The sequence below is a fragment of the Orbicella franksi genome, chromosome 6 (assembly GCF_964199315.1).
Source record: "Orbicella franksi chromosome 6, jaOrbFran1.1, whole genome shotgun sequence".
Lineage (NCBI taxonomy): Eukaryota > Metazoa > Cnidaria > Anthozoa > Scleractinia > Merulinidae > Orbicella > Orbicella franksi.
The window spans coordinates 1757103-1782498 of record NC_138150.1 but is presented as its reverse complement, the minus strand read 5'-3'; the positions used below and the strand labels follow the sequence as shown (position 1 = coordinate 1782498).

Below are 25396 nucleotides of genomic sequence, written 5' to 3'. Positions count from 1 at the left end.
CATGCGTGTACGTGACAGCTCGAAAAATCAAAGATGGCGACTCAGTTGTCTTGGATTTGTAGAAATATTTTTATTCACAGAAGTTTCCAAACCAGCTTAACTCGAAGAGGAACGGGGTTTTCCTCCAGAAACTATCACCATTAATCATTGTCACACATGAAAACGTTTCTATTCTACAAAATGCTTTAGACAAGAGCTTTCTTGATTTTATACGTGTCGCGTACGGACTTCAGTTTGTTAGAACCCGCCACGAATTATCATGGATCTTAACAAAGTCACTAGCTACTCAGCCGCAATGTTTGATCGGCTCAAAAGTGCGGCAAAGAACGCCACCGTCACAGCTGTTTCTGCGACTGTAAGTGCAGTCGGCGCTGTGGGTTCGTTGATTGGGAACCCCTTGACTAAAGACTTTGACGTTGGCAAGCATGTAGCAAGCTTTGGCCCCAATTTAGCGTGGAAAATATACGAAGGAAAAAAGCGAACAACCGGTCAGGTATGGATTTGATACCCTTTATTCACTTATTGTATTTAAATCTGTTTTTATGTAAACCCGTGGCTTTTTTAATTTCTTGTCTTATTTGGTTAAGTTCCGGGTTTATTTACATGTTTTGTCGAAAGTCGGCTCTCTAATTTAAAGGTTGCAGGTTTTGTGACGTAGGTTACCAAACTTTTCATCAATTAATAATAGTCGCAACTTCAAGTACTTTTGTTTTAAACCAGCACTTCTTAACACATTGTTGTAAATCACTCACGTGTTGCTTAGCAATAGTTACATGTTCGATGAATTAACTTGGATATAGAACTTAGTCTTTCATAACTGATATTAGCATGCATGGTGCAGTGATTTTAAAGAATGATTTTTAATAAATTTCGTGTATGACAACTGTTGATGCAACACAATTTGGACACCAATGTTGCATAACAGTATACCATAATTCCTCTACCCCACCACTTTTTGGAGCAAGAAATTTATTAAACTACCCCCCTTTTTTAAACCCCTCTCTATTCATCTCCCCCTTTGGTACTCTGCCGACTTTTCCTTCAAAGCCGAAACTATACACAACAGGCAACATATTAACCATTATATCAATAATTTCTTAAGCTTCCGTGAGGTGGTTATATCATATAATGTGATAATTTCCAACAACCTTTTTTGATTTATTCCTGTTTTTGATTTCCATTAGGAAGTCTCCCTGGTTGTTTTTGAAAAGAAGCTTCTGGATAAAGTAGACAAACGAGACAGAGATATTGTAATGGAGACAATGAAAAAAGGACCAGTGCAGCTTACAAGACTTAGACATCCACGACTGTTGGTTGTTCAGCATCCTTTGGAAGAATCCAAGTAAGACACTGATAATCAGTTACTTTCAGGCCTTACAGTAATTTCCTCCTCCACCGTTGGGGTGTCAGATAATATAATATACTATACCACATGTTCAGAATCATAAAATTAGGTTTTCATTTGCATTAGTTTGATAACTGTGATAGAGCTCTGACTCAATTCTGAAAGGGTTGTATCTATTTTGGACTTAAATTTATAGCTGCTCTAAGAAATGATTTCTCCTGCCTTTTTTCTCTTGTTTCCAGGGATTGCTTAGCCTTTGCCACTGAACCAATATTTGCAAGCCTGGCAAATTTGCTGGGAAAACATGACAACATGCCATCTCCTCCTCCTAATGATTTCAAGGTTAGGCAAGCGATGCTTTACAGACATCTACATACATAAATTCAAACATAGATACATGTAACCTTCAAAAGAAACCCAATCAACCAAACAACAAAATAACCCTCTTATCAATACAAGTTTCTCTGGCCCCTTTATTCACACATGTCACAACAATATTGTGCAATAATTTCAAAAAATAAGTTTTAATTTTATTGTGACGTTTGACTATTGACTTACATTCTAATTGTGCACTCTTAATGAGCATGTTCTAAAAAGTCGGAGAGAGTCTCAAAACTCTTACAGCACCTGGGTACAGTATATTTTATGTGGGTCACTTCTTTGACAAAATCTTTTGATAAACAATATTATATTTCTCACATGACCTGCATGATATTACCACCCAAAAGGAAATTTGCGGTACCTATTGGGACTCAGCAAAATCTCATCCTTGCTGAAGGGTAAAATTTCACTAAAAATTTGGCCTGCCTTTTCTTTGATGGGGTGAAATACAAATTATCACAGGTAAATGCAGTCATGTACTTTTCACCAGTACTTTTATATCGTATAGCTATAACATAGCTGTTTTGTTTGTTTGTTTAAGTATTCAATGTTTGCTATGCATTGTGCAAGCATGTAGTACATGACAGTTCCGTCTGCTCTTATTACAGACCTTTGAACTTTATGATGTTGAAAGGGTCTATGGATTATATCAGGTTTGTCTTGTATTAATAATAGGATGCGTAAGCAAAGCATAGACATGCTCCGTGACTTTGGTCAAAATTTTCAAGTAGGCCAACTTGTAAATGGAAACAAATACTGCTTGTGCCACTGTTGTTTTGTTTGATGTTTTCTTTCACACAGGTAAAACATTTTACACTTTTAGTAATAGCGTTATTTATTGTTGTCATATTTTGAGCAGCTTGTAGAAGGTTTAACTTTCCTTCACAATGATGCAAAGATTCTTCAAGCAACCCTTGCACCTGAAATGATAGTCATCACAAAGAATGGTCAGTGGAAAATTGCTGGGCTCTTCTTCAGTTCCACACCAGTTGTCATCGATGGACAGGTATCATTCATTACAATTTTCTTCAGAGTTTCAACTTTCAATACATAATAAATATTGCCATAAAGAAATTATTTTAAAAATAATAATAATAATGATTTTTCTACTGTTATCTAACCCCAATCGGGGATTTAGCCATGAAACACACAGATGTCTCAAAAAAAAAAATGTCCCTTGGGTTGGCCAAGCTCAATCTACTCATCACAGTAATTTGCATATATGCAGTGTGGTTGCCCCAATGGTGTAGTGGATGTCACGCCCGACTAGTTTGTGGGGAGGTGCAGGTTTGAATCCTGCTCGAGACACAAAGTTTGTCTTTCATTTCAGAGACGTGTGTCGAAAGCTGCCTGTAAATTGCTTACATCTATCTATTAATGCTAATAAATACACAAGTAACAATAACCTAGTACTTACAATACTTTACCTACATTACTTGCAATGTGGGTTTCTTACACCACTAATAATACTAAACTCTACTTACAAGCAGAGTTTCAACTGACTGTACTAATATTTGGCCTATGTGATCTGTTCTTCAGTCCGCTTATAATGCCGGGCAGTGGGAACCCCGCCTCTGGCCATGGGCGCAGCCTGATCTCAATTATGCTGCCCCAGAATATATCTTGTCCAGGTCATGTGACTTGTCAAGCGACATGTTTTCCTTTGGGGTTCTCATCTATTCCATCTACAACAAAGGAAGGCCACCCTTCGACTGTGACAACAACATGACTGCGTTCAAAAGAAATGTAGAACAGGTAATCTCAATAATTTAGTTAAAGTCAATAGTCTTTTTAAAACTTACCTTGTGCCTATATTTCAAAACAAGTCCTTGTGCAAAAATGTTTATATGAAAATGAGTTTGATTTGCATGAAAATGAAATTGTATGCAGAACACATTTTCATATGAATGGCTTCCCCTGAAGACTTATTATGATACACCTTCTGATTTTATTGGCTATTTAAGGGCTTCTTGTTCAGAGTCTCTACTGTGTGTGCCTGTCACTGGAGACTTAATTAAGGAGCCAACAGTAATGAACTGTGGAATGGTTAGCTTGCTGGATACTACTCATGTCTTGAAAGCTTCTAGTTCATAGTTACATCGTGATAAATCATTGTTCAGTGTTCACATTTACGTGTAGCTTTTTGTGTTTAAAGTGATGCCATCTAACTGAAGCCCTAATGTTGACCTTTAAATTCCTCACATATTTTGATACCTTATAATATTGCAATGTCTTGTTGCTGCAGATATCAAGGAACAGTTCAACACCGCTCGGTTCTGTTCCAAAAGAAGTTCAAGAGCATGTCAGAAATTTACTCAGCATCACCACCACACTTAGACCAGACGTTCACATGATGTCCAAGGTACAAATGTAGACATGCAAGCTATGTAGCAATAACACTTCGTACGTATTGCAGACCTATGATAATGGTATTACTTGCCTGTCATTGTGCAATCCCATGTGTGATATGTAGCTCACACAAGGGAACGTGTTGTAGGGACATATTCCTACAAAATATCCCTTTGCTTGTGCTACTTTTCAGCTTGCTTTGACTGTGACATGCCCTGTAACAGTTTGTGATTTTTTTGTTGCTATATGTCACTCAAGTATGTACCAGCTAAGTCTGTGTTGGGCCAATTGGTCCATACAGCTGGGGGGTGGGGGAGGCCTACCCCTCCTGGATGGTATAAACCCGGGTGGAGAGACAGACTGTGAGAGTGAGGTGTCTAAATACCCACAATGCAATGATTATGGCCGGGGCCATTTCATTGTGTTCAGTGCAATGACTCCGGCCAGGACACTTTGGTGGGGATCCTTAGTATGTGACCATTGAAATAAAATCTGTAGAACAGCAACTTCATCTGTTAAGTTGTTTGTTATGTGGTGCAAGTCTTCAAGGTGTCGATAGTTAAGATGTTTTTATCTGTCACTGACTGATAAATTTCAATGCTCATCTTTCAGATCTCTTTCTTTGAGAATGTGGCAGCCATGACATTACAATACCTGGACTCATTAGTACAGCGAGACGATATGGCCAAGTCACAGTTCTTTAGGGGTCTTTACAAAGTCATGTCAAAACTACCAAAGGTATGGACAACAATGTGTATTAACATTATTTAATTTGGACTGCATTTATTCAGCAGCTGAATAATTTTTACTAATCATCATCTTCTACAGGTTGTTACACATGATATACAACAGTTATGGCTGTAATGATTCCCTTTGTTGCCCATGGAACTTATTTTGGGAGTGTAAAGAAGGGCAGTTATGAGAGACAGGGCACTTATGGGATGGGATGGCTGGATGACTCTCTTTTCACAGAGAGGTTTTTCATCTGGCAGAATTTTGCTCTCACATGAAACTAGGAGATAGTACACTTAAAGAACAGCAGTTCCTTGGTAATGTTGGAATGAGGTGCAGACATTGAGTTACAGATGATCTCAACATACTCTGATAGTGCTACAATGTAAACAAATTAGGGTGCTTGTTGCCACAGAGGTGCATATACTTAACATAAGCACTTAGTCATTAACTTGAAGAGTTAGCTTTCACATGCCACCATTTCCTCATACTTGCTATTAGAAGAAGTCTGTGTCACTATGAGATGCTTCACACGTTCTAATTTTTCCTCAGCGTGTCATTATCCAAAGAGTGTTGCCCCAGTTGTGTTTGGAATTCAGTAATCATCAGATGATACCATTTGTCCTGCCTAATGTGCTTCTGATTGCCGAAGACTGCACTGCGCAAGAGTTTTGTGATCTCATTCTTCCAGAATTAAAGCCTGTTTTCAAGATACAAGACCCAATTCAGGTTGGTTGTTTTCTCAAGTTATCTTTTTTTACTTTCTAATGTTATACATGTATCAGTAGATTTCATCTGTCTAAAGAATGGGATCCAAGTTGAGATCAGGAATAGGCTTGAATTTTGCCCAGCTCATTGAAATCTGTATCAGCAAGGTGATTTTCACATTGTACGAGTATGATCAAGACACACGTGTCTGATACACACAAAGTGAGTTGAGTCATTTGTGTATAAACATGAGTTGTCTTAGTAGAAGTCATGTTGTGAAATCCATGGACTATCCTTACCAAAAGTTGACATACTTGGGTACAGGAAAGGTGGAAATGACACCAGATGAACAAATTGTTAATTCAAGAAGTCAACTTGACTTACAATATCGCCTGAAAAAATTAGGGGGAATGTTGTCGAGTCATCGAAACTCAGCATGAGTCAATGCAACTCATTCCTTCAAGAAGAGTAAGACTTAAATTGTAATACAAAGTTTATGTACCCATAGGTGGTGAAATAGTCATTGTATCTGTGTGTGTGTGTGTTTTTTTCCAGGTGGTGATCATCTTCCTTCAGAAGATGGACATACTACTGGCTAAAACACCAAAGGATGATGTAAGGGATCATGTGCTGCCCATGGTCTGTAAGGCACTGGAGGCTACTGATGTACAACTACAGGTACAGTTACAACTGGGATTCTTTCTGGTATCTCTTCCTTACAAAAAGCTTATTGTTTATCAGAACATAAAGAATAGATATGTTTCACCCTGTTGGGGGATTGAGCTCTTTCTGAGCCATCTCATGAGCGAAATGATGTGGTTATGCATGAGGTTTCATGCATAGTGACTTCTTACAACTGTCCATTTGTTCGTTTTCTTTTTAGGAAATGGTATTAAGCATCATTCCGTCATTTTCAAACATGATTGACTACTCAGCCATGAAAAACTCCATCATTCCGCGGATCAAGAACCTCTGTCTTCAGACGACATCCTTGAGTGTAAGTGAAACAATTGAAGTTTGATCGCTAATGTGCGATATTAAACCAATCAGCAAAAATGAAAAACTGAAACTCCACATAAATTTAAGAAGTAGAAGACGCCACTTTTGATAAAAAAAAATCCTGACAGCAGCAATTGAAGGTTTCTGTCAGCTGGCAAAATTTCAATACGCTCGACACATTATGTGCTTGACATTTTCCAAGTTGTTCCTGTGTCAGTTTAAAATGTTGTATATCTACTAAGTATGCATTGTACATCCACTATAAACAGTCTCTATTGTAGAGCATGAAAATACACGCCTGTAAGAAAACGCATGCGTAAGACTGTGATTTTATAACTCTACACAAAACACAGAACTAGCACAGATTACCGTGAGGAACAAATGTTAGCCGTAAAAAAACCAAAATATTAACCATTAGCTGTGAAAGCCACTTAACCCCATTGAGACTCTCTACCAAGCTTACGATAGTTAAGATTGCCGGTTATTGTTTGTAGATTCGAGTGAACGCGCTGGTGTGTCTAGGGAAGATGCTGGAACATCTTGATAAATATGCAGTATTGGATGACATCATCCCACTCATGAATCAGATTCCTTCCAGAGAGCCGCCCACACTAATGGCAATCCTAGGTAGGTTAAAAGACTGGGTCGGGTTGATCAAAGACCGCTTAAGCTAACCCAGGATGAGCGAGAATTTTGATTTCAGTTTTGTAACTTTTCGGTGAGGTATTCTGTTTACATTGTTTAGCCTTCAGTTTCGAGCTTGAGTAATCCCAAACTACACAAATCATAAGAGAAGTGAAAATCATTTTTATACAAGGAGAATTGATTCTTCGGTTAACCTTTAATCCTGGGTTAGCGTTAACCGGCTTTCGAACAACCCGGCCCTGAAGTGCACATGAAACAGAAGTCTGTAGCGTTAGCTGTGCGAATAATACTAAATAAATAAAGTACAATGATTAGAGAGGAAGCCACTGCAGCCTTAGCTGGTTTTCTCTTGCAAGTTCTCTATACTGGTCAAATCAGTCAAGTAGGAATTTGGTTCTTGTGGGGGGAGGAAAACCGGAGTACCCAGAGAAAAACCCTCTAGGCAATAAGACAACCAACAGCAAACTCAATCCACATTTGACGCCGGTCCACATTGGTGGGAGGCGAGCGCTTTCACTACTGCGCCATCCCTGTTTGAAACTTCAGCTTTCTAAATTGGCTTCGGCGGTTAATTTACCATTCCGAACATCGTGTTGATAATCAGCTGAGTATGTTTTACTTGTATAATTTACTCAGTGCCCTTCGAGATCCTTCGTAACGGCGCAACAGCCTCTTGGAAACTTTTTGTCTTTTTGTTGTCTTAACAGCTGTAGCATTGCGGAATAATTGCTCTGTTTTGGAATGCAGAGGACACGGGACAAAATATGTGCCATGTATTCCGTATGTCTCTGGTATACATGTATGTTAGAATTTTAAATCAAATTTGTTTCCACTTATCAGGTATTTTTAAGCAAACGATGATTCACAAGAAGCTTGGTATGGACAAGGATTATTTGGCGACAAAAGCGATTCCGTTTCTGTTTCCCTTGGCTGTGGAGCCGGGACTTAACCTTTCTCAGGTGACTGTTCTTACTTATTTACAGGATACTAAAATTCTCTTTAACTCAGCACTGATCATTGGTCATCATGGCAAGCGCCGCGGGAAAAGTAACTACGTGTAACCGCTGGAAAGCGCGGGAAAAACCAAAAAAAATGTAACCGTTGGCAAGCGCAGGAAAGCAACAATGATTGTAACCGTTGGCAAGCGCGGGAAAGTAGTAACGCGTGTAACCATTTGCAAGCGCGGGTAAAGCAAAAACACGTAAGCGGTGAACCATTTTACTTTTTTTGCGGGGAGAGGGGGGAGAGGTTGCTTTGGGAAAAAATATATCCTGCAAGCATACTTGCCACAAAAAAATATATTTACGCACCTTTAGTGAGCCCGCAGAAAAGCATGTTATGTGGAGAAAAAAATATCATGCACACAGACGTCCCGAGAAAAAAAAAAATCCTAGTGAATGACAGGATTAAAGAAAATCATGTCTCTACCAAATCACACATCCTCCACCCCCCAAAGATAAATGGTCCACCACTTGTCTAATCGTACAAAAGTGCAGGATACTACAAATATGCAACCTACGACAAGCACGAGAAAAGCAATCCAAACAGATTGAAATGTTTTTAGTTTCTTGTTATCTTTACTTACCACTGTAGTTTCTTAACAATGTAATAATATAATATAACCTTTACTTTCTCATTATTTTACACCAAAGTGCAGACTTATAAATTACAAAATACGTTTTGCAGTAAATGAAAACCTTGAAAAGAAAACTGAGTTGAAGTCCAGTGTCAGCTGCCTTCAAGTTGCATGATCGTTTCATAACAAGACATAGCAAAGAGTAACGATATAAGCGCACTAATAAATATTATGACATATGTACAAAAATACTCTTGAAAGTAAAAAAAAATAGATTTCACTGAATTTTTGGCCGGAACTGGTTCAAATAACTTTCAATACATGGCTAAATTAAACTTAATTGGGCACTTCTTTGAAAATAGTAAAGGTTTTACCAAAACTATCCGACAAACCGGAAGAGATTACGCTCACAGTTCATTTTCACCGAAGATGTCAACAAAAACCGAGCGGGTGTCCTCATGCAAAACGCCTGGAAACAAAGCAGAAGAAAGGTACAAAGTCTCCCCAGTAAGGCAGCTGGTGGTTCCAGTCCTTCCCGAGCGCGCCTGAAAGCTCAGAAATAAGTGGTCGTTTCGTTCCAATTTGGAAAAGACGGGAACCTCCCTCGGGAGGTTTCACTGCTAACTGGAGTTTCCAGAATTTTCGGCTAAGTGATAAATACCCCTTGTTGCTTTAATCATCACTCCCAGATGGAAATGTTGGGACACAGCGCAAGTTGCCTCCCTCCCCCCCCCCCCCCCCCAATGTTGAAAAACAGTCATTTTTCCCTTAAATTTTAGCTGGAAAAACGCGGCATTTCTAACATGGTTTGTCCCAACTACTTTCATGTAGGATTGATGCTACCGAAACTATTTCGGTTTGGGTTGCATTTCCGGCCAGTACTGTCCTTCGTGTGTTATAGTAAGGAAGAACGACTACAAATCTGTTTTGAATAAAATCTCTGCAAACTGACCGCTCATTGCAGTTGTACCATTAGGGCTTCGCTTGTTTAGAAAGTGAAATCTCACTCCCTCGCAATCCAGTGATAGATTGCCTCCAACTCCAAAGTAAGATTCTGGTCCGCGCATCTTAACTTGCACTATAACATTAGAGTTGTTTTTCAAATAATATGGAGGATAAACAGGCACATCAAAGCCGTAATATTCCTCTGTCATGTCTTCGCTTTGAAAATTCCCCTCCGTTGTAAATGGCATGCTAACGGAGCCTGATACTTGGAAAATACTCAACTTCACATAATGGGAAGCATCTTTGTTGCCGAACAGACGTATGCCGCAAATGATGATGGGTACTTGGACGGAAAATGTCACGCTATCCACCAAGCCTGTCACGTAGTTCCATCTCTTATGCGTGTCTTGCAATGATTTATCAATCGGCATTACTGGTGCCTCTGGAGGAGAAACCCAGGAGAATCTGTTACATCGGAACATTTGACCCCTAGGGAACCTCTCAGAGAATCCCCTGGGGGGTTCTTGACGAAACCCGTGATAAAAGTGAGCCAACGTGTCTTGTTCGTTTTCAGTCAGTACCCCGGAATTTGAAACCAGCCCGTTAAATTCAATAAAAGACATCGTTGGAAAACGCATTAGATGGATTACTTTCTCTCCAAGGACATCACGGATGTGGATTTCTTTGCCTTCTCTTCCCTGTGGTTTCTCTCGTGACCTAGCCCAGTCTAACACTCTTCGAAACAGGTCCACTTCCCTGATCGTTAGCTCGTCGCGTTCTAGGAGTTGTTCTAGCACATCTCTGTCAATATCGCAGAACGCCTCCGAGTTTATTGCCTGCTCTGTGTCGAAGTCGATGATCTTCCAGCATCGCTCAGCGAGCTCGTCTTCGTCTAGTTGAAGAATCGACGGCAAGATGTCGAAGACGTTGGCGACATTGATCATGTTACGTAACTTCTGTCTTGTCTTCTCGTGCAGTGAAGGCACCATGTACTTCTTGGCTAAGTACAGCAACTGCACTACGTTTTCTTCAGAGATGTGTACCTCGTCACAGTAAACGAAACTGAGAAATTCCTTCAAACTGTCACCATCGCAGTCAGGAAGCCGTATTCGTTGTGCCCCTTCCGAGGCCATAGCGCCGTAAAACATCGCGAAGAACACAGGACTAGCGATCGATAGCACGTACTTATGAGCGTATACTGTTATTTCCTTATTGCTCCAGTTATCTTGTACGACAAACGTGACATCGCTTAGCAGACTGTTGTTTACCATTGATTTATTTCGCTCTTTAATAGAGGCCGCCATGAAGATCCTTTCTGTTTTCCAGGCTTCTTTACAATTGCTTGCCATGGATTGCTCCTTTGTTCGGAAATTGTTAAATGAGTTACCAGCGTTGCTGTAGGCTCAATGGTGTCGTCTGGTTGATGTCTGGTTTAGTTCGGATATACAATCCGTGATCTGCATTCAACGTGCAGTTGATCATATGTCCTTGGGGCATTATGTCAAAATCTCGAGACTTCCACGTGGAATCGTCATTGCAAGTAAACTAAACAATGACGTCATGGTGTGCGTTCGTAATGGAGGTTATCGCACGTCATTGTAGTTGCCACATACAGCAGCACATACGCTTGCTTCATCCGTGCGTAACAATATTGTCTTTTAGTTTTAGGAATATCTCATGTAGCTAAGGTTTTAAACGATGCATTAAGTTACAACATCAGTATCTTTATTGGTTTATTGACCTTCTGAGAACTCGTCAAAGACAACACGCCATACCCAAACGTGTTCCTATAGGCGCGACAAAAATACTTCCGTTTTTCTCATTAAAAGGCGTGACAGCATGTCACCGCGCAGCTGTTTCCTGATTTTTCAAGAAGTTATAGATGAACCAAAGGTTTTTTTTTTTGGTGTACTAAACGAGTAGCTACTTCCCTAAGGAAGGAAACCTGAAGATGTTTCTTTTTTTTCTTTTTTTTTTTTTGGCATACCAAACGATTAGTTACTTCCCTATTCCTGTCTGACGGGGTTTTCTCTGAATTGAAGGAAACCTGAAGATAGTAGTTTACTAAGATAGTATTAAAAGCACCAAAAGAGATAATAATAGCTGGTTTTCACATGACGTCACTAAAATTCGAACCACAAAACTATTGATCTTCCTGAGATTTTACTTAAATGATGTATAAGAGCAGCTGAAAACTAATATTCATACAAATTTTCGCTCCGAATGGGTTCTTGGTTGTGTGATACACTACGCTTGAATTTCTAAGCTTTTGCGTGACGCGGCATTTACATGGCGGCCTAGAGAGCTGTCATGATGGTTAAAAAAGTGACTTATTTCGGGAAACTTGGCTATCTGAACAGTTCATGTCTTAGAAAAAGTATTATTTTAATGTTTTAGAGTTCCTCGACGGATAAACTTACGCTTTTGTAGCAAAACTCAGTGACAGATGTTTCTGTTGGTTTCCGGCCGCCATGTTGGTGCCCATACGGGTGGGCACCAACATGGCGTCTCCATACAAATCTCTATAAATTTGGGTAAAAAATTTCTCCGCATATCTCGCATAAGAAAAATTGCTGTGACCAGAATTTTGGCGAGAGTCTTTGCATATTTACCTTCTTTCATTTCCCAGATTCTGGACTTTATCTATTGACCGGTTTTGATTTTTATTTTGATCTATTTTGAATTGCGTGACACTGAAAACCAGCAATAAACAGACTCCCGAACAGGCTCCCGGCGAGCCCGAACGAAGCGAGGGATCCTGTAGACATTCTAAGGATGCCGCCGTTTCATGATGCCATCTGGTATCATGATCTGTCCTGTCCCACTCCGATTGCTTCGCTCTCCGAATTCTTCATTTCCTCTCTCGCCGAATTTTTTATTCTTCCTCGCGGGGAGCCTGTTCGCAGGCTACATCCTTCACTAGTGAGGATGTCAATGACGTCATTTCCCGGCTTCTTTTTGTTCAATCAGTCAGTTTGTCTATATAATAAAAAGAAAATTACGCAGAGGCGCGAAAGATAAGAATTTTATTTTCTCGTGTTAAAAACAATGTTTTACTCACTCGCTGCGCTCGTTCGTAAAATACTGTTTTTACCACTCGAAAGTAAAAGAGTTGTGCAATATCTTGTATATATCTAATTGCAGTTTCAACATTAGTTTCGAAGAAGCAAAATCGAAATTTGACTTCCGGCGGAAACGGTTGTCGATACTTGTGACGTAGGTTGTGATCCGCTTGCGTAAAAGACAACAATGAGGATACGAGCAATTGAGGTTGTCTGTGGTGAATCTTGCTGATAATTTCATCTTTCTGTCTAGTTTGGTCAGTACATGAAACTAATCAACGACATGGTGAAACGTGTGGAAACTGAACATCGCACAAAGCTAGAGCAACTCGGCAAGATGCAAGAACAGACCAAGTAAGAAACTCACTTTCTCAGTCTCTTTCTCTCTTTCACTTCCACTTTTCTCCCTCAACATCTGTCTTCCCTTCCATCCATAATGTTCCTCATTTTTCAGTTAGTAAGGGATGGACCATTATTTTTTGAAGGGGGCTTGGTCAATTTCAAAAAACAATTCACGTACAGCAAAAACGTCTGATAAAAAAAAAATCGTTCAAGGGGAACCATGGAAAAAAAAAATCGAGCAAGTGCTTTCTACTATTCAGGTCCTGTGTTTGACTTAAAGATAAAATCATTCCACAAGCCATTGTCCACCCCTAAAAAATCATTCACAACCTAAAGGTGAGAAAAAAATATCATTCCCCAGAAAATTGCTCAAACCCTCCTCCCTTCCCCCTTTTAAAAAAATAATGGTCCGCCCCTAAGCTTTGCACAGGCGTACTCTATATGTGCAACTTGCCCTTTACTTGTCGGCAGATCCTCTTTAAAATTTGTCCAAGAGGTGCAAGAAGCCAAAGCTATGGACGATCTGATGAATAAGATAGACAAACTCATGGGCGGGAGTCCTGGAACCGAGCACACGGGCACAGGTAAGATTGAGTTCTTTTTAATCGTAATCATCGTCTCGTTAAATTGTCCACTGATTCTAGAAAATCCGCACCGATGCAATGTAGTTTAATGAATGTCTATACATTTCACAGCATTTTCTTTTTTCTACGTCGTCACGCAATCCTCATCGTAGTCGGTGGTATTGGGGGGGGGGGCGGGGGGTGGGGGAGAAGCGTTGCGTGTAGGCCTGTCCCGATTGGTCTGGGCTTTTTTTCTGCATTCTTTTGTATGTGGAGCACTATTTTACATTCCCAGCACTCTTGAGCATGCAATATTTTGTGTTTGAAGCGTTCTCAGTAAAGCCGAGTAATACTATTATCATGAATTATGATAATAGCACCTTGTCGCCAGACTGGCTGACTGTTGTTTTTGAGTTTTTGTTCGACAAACGTTGTTATACTTTATTGTCACCTCAGTATATTAGAAAATCGAGTTACAAGTTTGATAAAACTAGGAATGTGTATAAACATCTGCTAGGAAATAAAAAAATAATAAACGTAACTGCGAGCAACTTTCGTGCACTATTTCTAAATTTCAAGCACTTTTTATAGAAATCGAGCACTATTTGAGCGCTTTTTTGCCATGTTTTGACCACTTTTTGGCGCCATCTGGATAGACCTAGTTGCGTGACGAACCAAGTCACGATTTCGAATGCGACTTCTTTCTCCCTGTGGTTAAATTTTAACTTTCTCATCGACTGAAACTTTTCTTTCGGTCAAAGAGACAGGTAGCAGTAGTAGTTCGTCATCTTCATCAATTTCTGCCGGGGCGACAAAATCCGCGGAGGTAGGTAGAGTTCTCAATTATTGGCTTCTTTATTTGGGGAGCATTTATAAACAGCTGTATAAAACTTTAATCTCAGTCCCCAGCCGTCGGTCTTGTGAAGACTCTAAAATGCTCAGTTCACATCCGACTTATGGGCTGCAAATTGCTGTTCTAATAGTCCAGTTTCGAGTTCGCCATGACCGCTGATTAAAAGCACTGAGAACGCATTTGCACAGGGTTAGCCTCGACCTAAAGTAAAATATTCACAAATTCCAGCGAGAAAATGACCGGTTTACAGCTCTGTGTATTGTTTAATTTTCAAATTTGTGGCACCTTCCCGCCGGTATTTGTGGATATTTTTTTACGTCGAGGCTAACCCTGTGCAAATGCGTTCTCAGTGTTTTTATTCAGCGGTCATGGCGAACTCGAAACTGGGCTATTTTGGCATGCCTCTCCTGCTTTTTTTTTTTTTTTTTTTGTCAAACAAGGGATACGTTCTTCGCATTATTTTAGTTCATTGATGTTTAAATTTATCACGGGATTTATGCGATCTAAACGTTAATGAATCCACTTTCATGGCTTGCACGCTCGTTATCTGCTGCCGTGCAGTGACCATAGTTAGTTTTTAAACGTCTCGCTCTTTCTCTAGTTCAACAGAACGTTTGGATTACCGGAGAATCCTGCGCCTTCAAAAGGCGCTTCTCTTAACGGAGATTTGTTGGGTGTCGACGAATTTTCAATGCTGCAGCCTTCGAAACAGAAACAGGATGGCCAAACAAACCGAACAACGCAACAAAAGGTGTGTTACAGTTCCTCTGCGCTTTTTATCAAACGCTGTTTATGTTTACTTTCTATCGCTAATTTTCTTGATTCTGATTTTCTCGTCTTAAAGTCCACACCTACGAAAAAGCCTATGGTATCAGGATCCTCATTTTCTGCGCCCTCTCGGCCCCCTCAATCTTTGGCCACCTCTTCCATCTCGCATCCTGGCACCTCCAGTTTTGGTTCTTCGATGGGCTTGTCTACATCTTCTTACGGAATGGCGGGGGTAAATTCGGGCAATACCGGAATGGGCTCTGGAATGACTGGGTATACAGGCATGTCCAGCATGAACACTGGCTTGACAGGATTATCAACTTCCGGTATGAACTCTGGCATGGCGGGATTATCAACTTCCGGTATGAACTCTGGCATGGCGGGATTATCAACTTCCGGTATGAACTCTGGTATGACTGGACTGTCAAGTAAAACCTTGACAATGTCGGGATCATTCGGGATGAATCCCGTGGGTTCTTCACCGCGGTATCCCTCTGCGGGATTGTCTGCGGGAAATCAAACTAAAAGCGGGAGTGGATCCACCGCATTGGACTCGCTATTCGCGCCCGAGTTAGGACATTTACAGAACAAGAATAAACCTTCTATGAATGCTTTGCAGTCACAGCAAGCGGGAATGCAGGCTGGAATGAATCCAGGAATGAATCCAGGAATGAATCCAGGTACGTTTTTGGACAGGGAGGAGTGGGTAGGGGATGACTGTCACTCCAAATCGAGTGCAAGGGGGAAGTAGCTGTTGAATTTTGCTTCAACTCTTGTAATCACAAATGTTCCCTGAAAACGTTTAATTGTAAAAATCTTTACATTTCCTCTTATCGTCAACATCTTATTTCTCCTTACAAGACACTGCCATACATACGAGTGATGATAATTAAGGATATAATCAACTAGATGACATTATCCTTATTTGAAGCGTTGCGTGACACCCAAATCAGGGTTGCGAAGGAGACAGTGACATTCATACGTCTTACGTTGCACGAACAAAGTTTTACAAATTTATGGTGCAATTATGAGCGAAGTACAGACAAAACTTAAGTGTATTGATTATCATTCTGATTTGAGCAGAAGTTGTTTTCATAGAGGGTTCTTTCAAGTGCTAATGTTACTGTTTCTTTTAGGTTTTGGAGGAGCAAGGCCCATGGCTCCGCAGCAATATGGCGGAGGCATGATGACGTCTTCATCCGGGATGTTTCCAATGCAACAACAGCCGTTGATTGGTGGAATGAGCAGCCAGCAATATCAGTACCAGGCTCCGAGGAATCAAACACCCATGAACAATAGAAATGACTTGCAAGATCTGTTTGGTTAACAACTGAAGTCACTTTTGTCATAAAGGGAAAAATAGGCCGCGGGTAAAAAAGAGTAAATGAAATTCGTCGAGTTAGAAAAGCTCGGTAAATATATTTGGTCTTTTCTTATTTGCGTTCCTTATTGAAATTCGGGACGTAGAGCTTATCGACGAGGTAACTGAGTTTTTACTGGCCAAGCCAGATTAGAACTATTTCACTCGCAGTGTGAAACCTATACATGTATAATGAGGATGAAAGCTTAGTATTTGAATGAGTAATGAGCACGATAGAGGCCAAGAAATACGGGCAACGAGGGCAGAACTTCACTTCGCGCAATATGTTGCCGCAACTGGCAAGGTTTCACATAGGGCTAGAATTTGAAACTTTTTGCGCTCTTTAAAGTGAGATGGATGGTAAAAAAAGACCTGTGCGTGCGACAAATTTGCGGTTTATCTCACTGTGAGAACGTTAATTGAGAATTTTACAAATTTTACTAGTTGGGAAGTGAATTGTTAAGGGAACTTATTTATTCTTGTCGTTTTGCTTTCTTAATGCAACCGGTCAGAATAGAGAATAAATTATAAGGATAGAGAATATACAAAAGTACTATTTAAACTGAAAGACTGTTTGCTATTATGAGTTTGGTGTTCGTGTAGTTGTAATTTATCTTGTACCTATACCCCACTTTGCAAATGAAGGCGAGTGATCTGGGTACAAGAGTCCCCTTATCTCGTCCTGGGGAGCTTTTCTCCGTTCAAGCCGTCGTTCAAATATTTAAAAGAGGAAAAGCGCACCGGGGACTGGGTTGAAGATTCCAGGTATCGTTTAGGTGCTTCTAGACTCTTGAGTACAGGATTGGTAAGCTGACATTATACCTTGCCATGGACTGCTGATCAACCTTTAATTTCTCGTCAGAAGATCAATGCATTGTCTACAGACGGGTACTGAGAATAAAGGAATGATCATTCAGCACTGGAAGGAATGTCTTACAATTCATTCTCACCCAGTCTTCTTCACCAGATGTCTATACTGTGGAGCCTAGTCCTCATGGGTTCTAGGTTCAGAGAGGTTTGGACTCTATTAGCCTTGCACGGTCATAGAAACTAAGGTGTAGGCTGTATGGCATGAAACTAATTCATTATGCGATTAATGTGCAAATGATCTTTTATTTTATCTTTTTACAGTACATTTAAAATGCTTGGTCGTAGTTTAATTTCCATCCGGTTCAAAAAGATGCTGTTCTTACTTAACATTTACCGTTTTACGAGAAAATAAAGTTAATTTGTACAAAAATAAAATCTATTTCATTAATGGGCTCGTTTGGATGAACTGATGTAGCTCTTCAAACCGACAGAAGAGTTCGAGAAACCTCCGTCAAAACCCAATTCTACCCGCCTTTCACTGTCGGCTCCCGAATCGCTTCTGATCCTTTCCGAGTCCTGTCTTGTAACTGGATGCTCGTTGGCAGACCGTGCGTTGTTCGCTGACCACAAACGGTGAAGGCTCAAGTAAGCAAACTAGCACCCCGTGGAATTCTGGATACTAACTTGATAGCGTTCTTATTTCGCAGGCTTTAGCTTGCTTCCAAAAGCGCTTCTTAACAAATGAGTACAGCTTAACATCAGCCCAGTTTGCCCTCGTGATAGCTGCAATGAGGTCCTTAGAAATGTTATCAAAACTGTATTTTGGATTGTACTTAAATCTACCGATATCTTCGTTGGAAATTTTCGGAAAGAACTTTGGTAAACGCTTGTTGAGAAGTTGAAGATAAACGTCGTAATATTCTAGCAAACCAACAATAGCGTAAAATCGCTTGATGTTGTTCATGGCTTTGTGCAGCGCTCGGCCATTTCCTCTACGGCAATAAAAATGTCTCCCACAGAAGAATCTTGTCATGACATTATTTTGGCAACCCTTGTGCTGCAATCTAAAACATTTCTCCAGAGTTTCGTTGCGTTCTCCAGAAGCTCGAAATTCTTTAATTCTATAAGCAGGCCGGTTCGTACTCCTCATGTAATGATAATGCGACACAAGTCGTCTCACAGGATGCCTAACTTGATTTATGTACGTGTGAGCCTGCGGTAAATTGAGATTTCGTCTAAAGTAAAAGTGCGCCACGAAAGCCATGCGCGGATATTTGATGAGTTTTTTGTTGGCTTTTCTGATGATAAGTCCCGGATACGGGTGGGACTTGCCTTCGTCATACCAGTCCTCTGTTGTTCCTTATAAGGGAGAAATGTTATAAGTTAGTGCATAGTTAATAGAGGAAAATGGTTAAAAAGCCTGGTAATCATCAAAGAAGCAAACCAACAGGCTAAGATTTATGTTGGAGGGTCCTTGACCCTGTACTGTGCATGAAATACATAATCGCAATGCGTCTATTGGTTAGTTGTACGAACACATAACCACCTTTTGTATTTTGCCAGCCGTTTTGCAAAGGGTCAACCCCCAAAATAGCCAAAAAAACCTGCAACAAAGAATTTCTCCCGGTTTCTTAACCATTTCCCTCTGTTAACTATGGTTAGTGCGAGAGTTCATAGCACAAGGCGGAACCAATGTTACTTCCTTCCTCAGATCTGACGGGCCCTTTCCAATTTAATAGTTAATTGCATAATTATTATTCTTATTAGAATCAGGAATAAACAGATTGTTTTGGACTCGAAAATAGGAACGAAGTCAACTCTTCATTGCTGCTCTTTTAACTCCATCTCCTGTCAAGATATCGCGATACTCGCCCCTGCCACCCCACCCCGGCACTAGTACTGATCTGATATCCAACACCAAGGAAATGGGGGTGTCATTGGGGAGTAGGTGGGGGGTAGGAAAATTAATTGGAGAAAGTTAAAATATAAGTAAGTTCCCGTTAGAACAGATTACCACCAGTTGCGTTCCATCACAAAGTAGTTAATTAGTTAATTAGCTATACACAAAGTTATTTTAGTTTTTAAAAGTGTGACGGGACATACAAGTAAGTGAGGGAGTGAATGTTGTGTGAGTGAGTTGGATGAGTACGATAAATTGCAGAAATTTTTAAAACGAGTGTTGCGTTAGTCGGTTATACGCTTCAGTTACCGAACACAGTTTTGTTACAGGTTTCGTTAAAGCCACACCCACCATTATTGAACTTCTGCTGGGTAAACGGAACAAACAGGATGTTCTTTCCCTTTTCTAGCGTTCAAAGGTCGACCCCTTACCTATTTTGTAGGCGTAATTCATTCTTGAACTCGAGCTCATAATTAACGATTCAGTAGTGGAACTTCCTGTCTTGAAAATACGATTATACAGTAATACTTTTGGATCCAAGGCATCGCACCTGATAGTGTCAAACTTCAAAATTCCATTTTTGCCAAGTTTCGATTGATGTTTCTTCTCCGATTTTTCCTTTGCTGTCTCGTTTCTATTCTCCCGCTTCTCAGAGTCACTACTGTAACAAAAATATATGAACGTGTGCTTGAAAATATCACAAGGGATATTCATGCAAAATGAATACGGTTTTTTTCTGTTAATGGTCTGTTGTTCAGTTACCGTCAGTTGCTTCATTATTGTGGAGGATTTCCATTCTAAGGCCAACACCATTGATTCTAGAAAGAACATTTCGAGTTGGACTCTGCATTTTTCACTTTGCACAACAGACCGGTCAACGGCCATTTTTTATGTACATTAGGTGAAAAATTCTTGACCAGCCAGAGATTGGATTGAAAACTGGTCGTATACTTTGCGGACAGTTCCATACACGTCATTTGTCGTTGCTAATTTGTCACTTAGTTTAACTTTACACTTGCTAAACAATAACACGAGTAAACTAAGAAGAAGACACACGTTCACTCTTCAAAGTCAATGTCAACAGAAAAAAGATTAAAGAATTGTTCTTGAAATGTATCTCTGTCATAGTGAGCCGATTTCTGTTGTCCTCTAAGGCAGACAGGAGTGGTGCCTTTTCTGAGCGGAATTTCCTTTATTTTTGAAAACTGGTGTCGAAAAATCAATCAATTATATAGGTAGGCTTGGTCATACCCATTTTTAATATCTTTTTTGATAAAAAATGGTTAAAAATAAATCTTGTTGACCACTAACGTACCTAAATTCTTTTGAATGCCTGAAAACATCAAATCAACTTTGGTTAGGTCGTTTATTAATCTCCCCCGCCCAACCTGAAAAGTTCAGTAATCGTAACGGTTAGGGAAACACCGTTCAATATGAAGTCGTGATGTAGGAAATCTGGATCGATGAACTTTATACAGTAACGTGTCAATATGTCAATGATATATGTTGTTTGTTTGTGGCTAAGTGACATGTGACCAGGTTATGTTTGTAAGCCAATCAGACAAACCTCTTCCTAGATTCTCCATCCCCAGACTCCCCTGAGCCACTTCCACTCGAAAACGAGGCATTATCATTTCTAGTGCTCAAGTGTTGGAGGTTCGTCGTATTTGATGATTCATTCGCGGAAGCCAGATCTGCTTCTTTCTTCAACGCGTTGCTCGGTTTTATCTCTGTATTAAAAACCAACTCCGATTTGCTAGTTCCCAGTTTATCCGAAACAGGTCGAAATATCTTCAAGTCAGACTGGGCACTAGTAGAGCCCAGGTCATCCCCATCTTCGTCTCGCTTTACTTTAATCGGTTCCAGGGCCTTTAAACTACTCTGCAGGGAATTTCCCGTGATTTCTTTTAGCACGCGGCTCAAATTAAAAGCGCTGATATCTTGCAAAGTACTTTGGTTCAAGAGTAGCTTTAACATCATCAAATCAGCACTTTTCTCCCGATTGTCTGATATTGTTTTGGAATCATTATGATGCCTAGACAAGTCTATGTGATTTGCGAGTTGTAGAAGTGTTTCCTTCAGGTTTATAGCCCCTTCTGAAGGTGACTGCAGTTTATTTGAATCAGCAATTTGATCCTCATCTTTGTCTGTGGGCACAGCGGTGTCATTTTGGGGCATGTGCGGTCTGTAGCGACTACCTTGTTGTAGAAATCTGACTAATAGCGCGGTGCTATCTGGGACTGAAGTTTGCTGGTCTTTTGCTACAACATCATGATTACCTTCGGTAATCTTCCCAAGAATATTACTTAAGTTGAATGGTTCTTCCAAATTTTCAGATCCAGCTTGCTTGTTATTTGTAAGATTCAGTAACTTGGCAATTAAGGGTTGAAGTGTATTATGTAAATCATCTTCCTTATGGTTTCTTTTCCCACGCACGTTGACTTTATCAGCGTGCGCCTGCGCAGATGGCATGTCAAATCTTTGCGCCATCTTATTGTCTTCTCTCACGGTCACATTCTCCTGAAGCGCTTTGCTGTTCTCAGTATAGTTGTGAAGAAAATCCATCATTTCCCTTTCTTGTGCAGTGACATTTAAAAACTTGGCAAAGAAGGGTGGAGGCGTAACTGCAGATGCTTCCTTCGTTTTGTTTACCCCTGAATTAAACCGATTTTCTTCTTGCTTTCCTGCCGGGACATCAGTGTTTAAAGTCGTATTCACCGCAACTATTTTCCCAAATCGCCTTGCGTGTGCTAATTCAGAATCTTCACTAATTCCCATTGGCTTCAGCCTTGACGATGCCGCTCCTTCTTGAGCCTGCGATCGTTCATAAGCTGGTTTAAACGGTTTTTCTGGTTGTCGATCTTCCTCTTCGTCTTCATCAGTCAAGTCAACTCTTTCAACTCGCACCAGTTTTCTCTCTGAACTTTTCCCGCCAGCACTCCTCGACTCTTTCACCTTCTCCAGTAACGAATGCTCGTGCTGGTTCAATCTTTTGCCGTGTTCCTTCTCCCTGTCGACAAATCCATCCACTTTTTCGACACGAATAAGTTCTCTGTTAGCCTCCTCTTCGGAGATATTTGCTTTTCGCAGAATTTCTTCCGCAACCTTTCCAACGATGTCGGAAGGTGGTAAGAGGTGTTTTGTGATCTCTTGAGGTTCCTTTGGCTGCGTTTTGTTATCTTTCTCCTCTACATGACCAAACAAATATGTTTCAAACGAAGTTCTGTTGCGGTGAAAATGAAGTTTTTCAGCTATTCCAGAGAAATTAGTAGCCTTGTTCTGTTCCACCTCATGAGCTGTTGTCGTGTGCAGTTCATTCAGTTTCATAGGCTTTTCCTTGTTGGTTCCTATGGAAATTTTAACGATATGATATATTTTCAGCGCTATAAACAGTTGTAAAATCCGTTCTTGCCCAAAACGACTGGGGATCAATGGAGAAGTTAATGAAAAAAATGTTAAATGTTTAATGCTTATGGTGGTCGATGCACTTAGCTACACTGACTACAGCTAGTTATCAGACGTGCCACTTAAACTGAAAGAAAGAAGTATTTAAAGTAAACACAAAAGGCTTAAAATCCCAACTGGCGGGAGACAGATAGACCAGTCGGCTATTTGCAAGCATGACCGAGGAGTTGAACTAGGGTCTACCGAGAAACAACTCCAGCTTAATGGTCAGAGCGGGACTTGAACCCGCGACCTCCGGATTTCAATTTCGGCGCCCTAACTTGCCGCACAAACACTAGAGGACTGCTTTGGAGATTTTCGCGCAGCCAACCATATCTACAGTTCTTTCTGTTTCGTTTTTCCCGTTTTCGTTTTTTTACTTCTCACTCGACCTTCCTGCTAGGCTCGATTTCCGCCGCTCTCGTGAGTCCAGTCTACATTCCTCCCCGAGAAGAGAGCGAGCTCCTTTCCCGAACAGCGGCTGGTAATCGAGCCTACATGATGGTAGATGTTACCTACAACCCTACCTTGATTCTTTTGAATCGTTCCCATGTCGAACGGCTGCTTCGTCTGCACAATAACTGACGTCACTACCATTTCCGCCGGCGGCTTAGCCTGCAAACTGTCTCGCTCCAGTCCATTGAAAAGAGGAAAAGTATAGCAAACAGAACTGCCATTACAGTATGAGTACAGCACCACCAGCGTCACAATGACAAGAAATGCTCCCAGGCAGAAACTGCGCTTCGTTTGTGGCTTCATAATGGAGCGACACCTTTAAAATGTTTGATCAAAAAAATGAGTCAACCGAAAGCATTTCCGGCTAAAGTTATTCATTTTCCTGTAACCCGAGTTCTAAACTATCTACGAGCTTTCACCTTAAGGCAGCTGTAAAGATTTTAGGGCTGTTTTGAAGCCCTAAAAGTGTGTTAGTGCACACTTGTTTAAATCAACTTAAATCACATCTCACTCGAAAGCAGACATGTATGACAGAAATCATTTACTTTCGATAAGAAATTATCAACTACACATACTGTAAAACTGAACATAACATTCTCACCTTTTGAAGTGTTCTAGAACAGCTCTAGATGTACTAAGAAGCCGTAGTATAGGGTCATAATTTTTCTTAGCTATTTGGCCTTTAAACGTATTTCCGAGGGCTATGTTCTAATACAATATTGATTTATCTGATCTTGTCAGGTTATAGAGAATTAGTCCTTTCAAAAACACTCGAATTGTTGTATACTGACAAAAATAAGAAAGCTTGGATGGAGTGAAGTAACGTATTGCGATAACTTACACTGGGTTATAAATGACGTAACGTTAAGAAGCTGGAAATTAAAATTAAATTCTAATCAATTTTCGATTTGTTTAGATCGCAATTAGGAGTTTTTCTTTGTACGCGCAAAGACCAGCATTGCAAGGAAACATTTTCTCTTCGACTTTTTGTTTCATAAGGGTGGAAATTTCAACTTCATTGTTGGTTGAATGAAAACAAACTTACCTGGAACAGGCTGCTCTTTTAAACTTCCTGAGCAAACAGTATTCCAAGGCAATCACAGATCTCACTAGGGAGCAAATGGCTGTAAATAATCTTTGGACCAAGAATTCAAAGATTCCATTGAACGTGAACTTGCCTGCCTGACGGGAAACAAATTAATGGCAGGCGTTTTTCAGTGTATTTTTGCCGTTCATTTTTTCGTGCGATTATTTATCGCTGTTTTCGAAGCTGTGAGCAGATTTTCAATGACTTATGACCTGTCGACTGTGTTGAATACTCCACCAGCAAGTTTTACTGGTATTGTAATGGGCGCCAGCGGGTGAAAGATGCCAGTGGGCGGGGCCACTTCGAGCATGCTCGACGCTGACAACTTTTAGTTGATTTTGTTTATGGATCCTTTGAATACAACAAGCTGCCTAAGCTAATAAAGGATAGTTTAAGAAATGACGGGCACGCAAGGCGTACAGGCAGAAGGGTGGCTATATCATGTAGCGTTAGAATCTATATTATTTAAAAGAATCGTCATTGAAAATAGTTGCGTGGAACAGAGAAAACGTGTTTGAATATCCTTTAAAACGTGTTTGAATATCCTGTAAATTAACCCTGCTGGCGATTGCTCCGTATAGAACACTATGAAGCTTGGTTGGTAGTTAAAATACTTTTAACAGGTTTTGTTGAAAATCGTTCGTGATCTTTCCACGACATATGCCTTTTTTTTCTTGTTTACCCCTATTGTTATAAACATCGTTGTTTATTTGTTTTCTCAAACAGCGTTGTTTATTTGTTTAAAAAGCATCGAAATATATAATTCAGCAATATCTATTTCATTATCACTTCGGAAACATTTCCACAAGGAATACTTTTACCTTTGATTGTCGTCAAATCACCTCACGTATTTCGGGATATGGGAATTGTGTTACGCAAATGAAACCAATATTTACTTACAATAACGTAGCCTTGCTTCTTTCTTTTCATCTGCGGCTTCACTATAACTTTCTGATCCGAAGGATAGGTAGCGGCACATTAATAAACAAATACAGGTTTTAGACATGACTACGTTAAACGGGATTTGAGGTTAACTCGCAAGGTGTCATCCTCAAACACCGTTTGTCGGAG

General features: G+C 40.3%; 3 protein-coding genes across 4 annotated transcripts; 1 reads left to right on the top strand and 2 right to left on the bottom strand.

The window, feature by feature from the left end:
* The first annotated feature begins 10 nt into the window (after window positions 1-10).
* On the top strand, window positions 11-17190 carry LOC145489858 (SCY1-like protein 2). 2 transcript variants are annotated; one of them, XM_081468924.1, is made up of 19 exons: window positions 11-493; window positions 1185-1342; window positions 1588-1687; window positions 2335-2379; window positions 2586-2732; window positions 3266-3481; window positions 3972-4088; window positions 4688-4813; window positions 5360-5536; window positions 6071-6193; window positions 6399-6512; window positions 7009-7141; window positions 8000-8118; window positions 12996-13096; window positions 13556-13668; window positions 14415-14473; window positions 15102-15251; window positions 15345-15948; window positions 16405-17190. In XM_081468924.1, exons 1-19 carry the CDS (start codon window positions 260-262, stop codon window positions 16593-16595), a joined length of 3027 nt encoding a protein of 1008 aa, XP_081325050.1. In that variant the 5' UTR covers window positions 11-259; the 3' UTR covers window positions 16596-17190. The 2 variants fall into 2 exon arrangements, with proteins under 2 accessions (XP_081325050.1, XP_081325049.1); XM_081468923.1 differs by having other exon boundaries at window positions 12-493; window positions 14409-14473.
* LOC145489862 (BTB/POZ domain-containing protein 3-like) lies at window positions 9467-12982 on the bottom strand. Its single transcript, XM_081468929.1, has one exon. The coding sequence runs from the start codon at window positions 11027-11029 to the stop codon at window positions 9650-9652; it is 1380 nt and encodes a 459-aa protein (XP_081325055.1). The 5' UTR covers window positions 11030-12982; the 3' UTR covers window positions 9467-9649.
* Window positions 17191-17983: 793 nt separating the features above from the next.
* Window positions 17984-24965, bottom strand: LOC145489859 (uncharacterized). The gene is made up of 5 exons (XM_081468925.1): window positions 24284-24965; window positions 23310-23554; window positions 20906-22685; window positions 19770-19999; window positions 17984-18797 (listed from the first exon to the last, which is right to left on the bottom strand). Exons 2-5 carry the CDS (start codon window positions 23539-23541, stop codon window positions 18118-18120), a joined length of 2922 nt encoding a protein of 973 aa, XP_081325051.1. The 5' UTR covers window positions 23542-23554; window positions 24284-24965; the 3' UTR covers window positions 17984-18117.
* Window positions 24966-25396: the final 431 nt, after the last annotated feature.

What these genes read in the sequence shown, in the direction of transcription:
- LOC145489858 (XM_081468923.1), top strand. Translation starts at nt 260, where the DNA reads ATGGATCTTAACAAAGTCACTAGCTACTCAGCCGCAATGTTTGATCGG. An exon ending in CATCCTTTGGAAGAATCCAA is followed by an intron (nt 1,343 to 1,587) that starts GTAAGACACTGA and finishes TCTTGTTTCCAG; the next exon opens with GGATTGCTTAGCCTTTGCCA. An exon ending in AGATACAAGACCCAATTCAG is followed by an intron (nt 5,537 to 6,070) that starts GTTGGTTGTTTT and finishes GTTTTTTTCCAG; the next exon opens with GTGGTGATCATCTTCCTTCA.
- LOC145489862 (XM_081468929.1), bottom strand. Translation starts at nt 11,029, where the DNA reads ATGGCAAGCAATTGTAAAGAAGCCTGGAAAACAGAAAGGATCTTCATG.
- LOC145489859 (XM_081468925.1), bottom strand. Translation starts at nt 23,541, where the DNA reads ATGAAGCCACAAACGAAGCGCAGTTTCTGCCTGGGAGCATTTCTTGTC. An exon ending in AACGATTCAAAAGAATCAAG is followed by an intron (nt 22,686 to 23,309) that starts GTAGGGTTGTAG and finishes AAATTTCCATAG; the next exon opens with GAACCAACAAGGAAAAGCCT. An exon ending in GATGGAGAATCTAGGAAGAG is followed by an intron (nt 20,000 to 20,905) that starts GTTTGTCTGATT and finishes TTTTTGTTACAG; the next exon opens with TAGTGACTCTGAGAAGCGGG.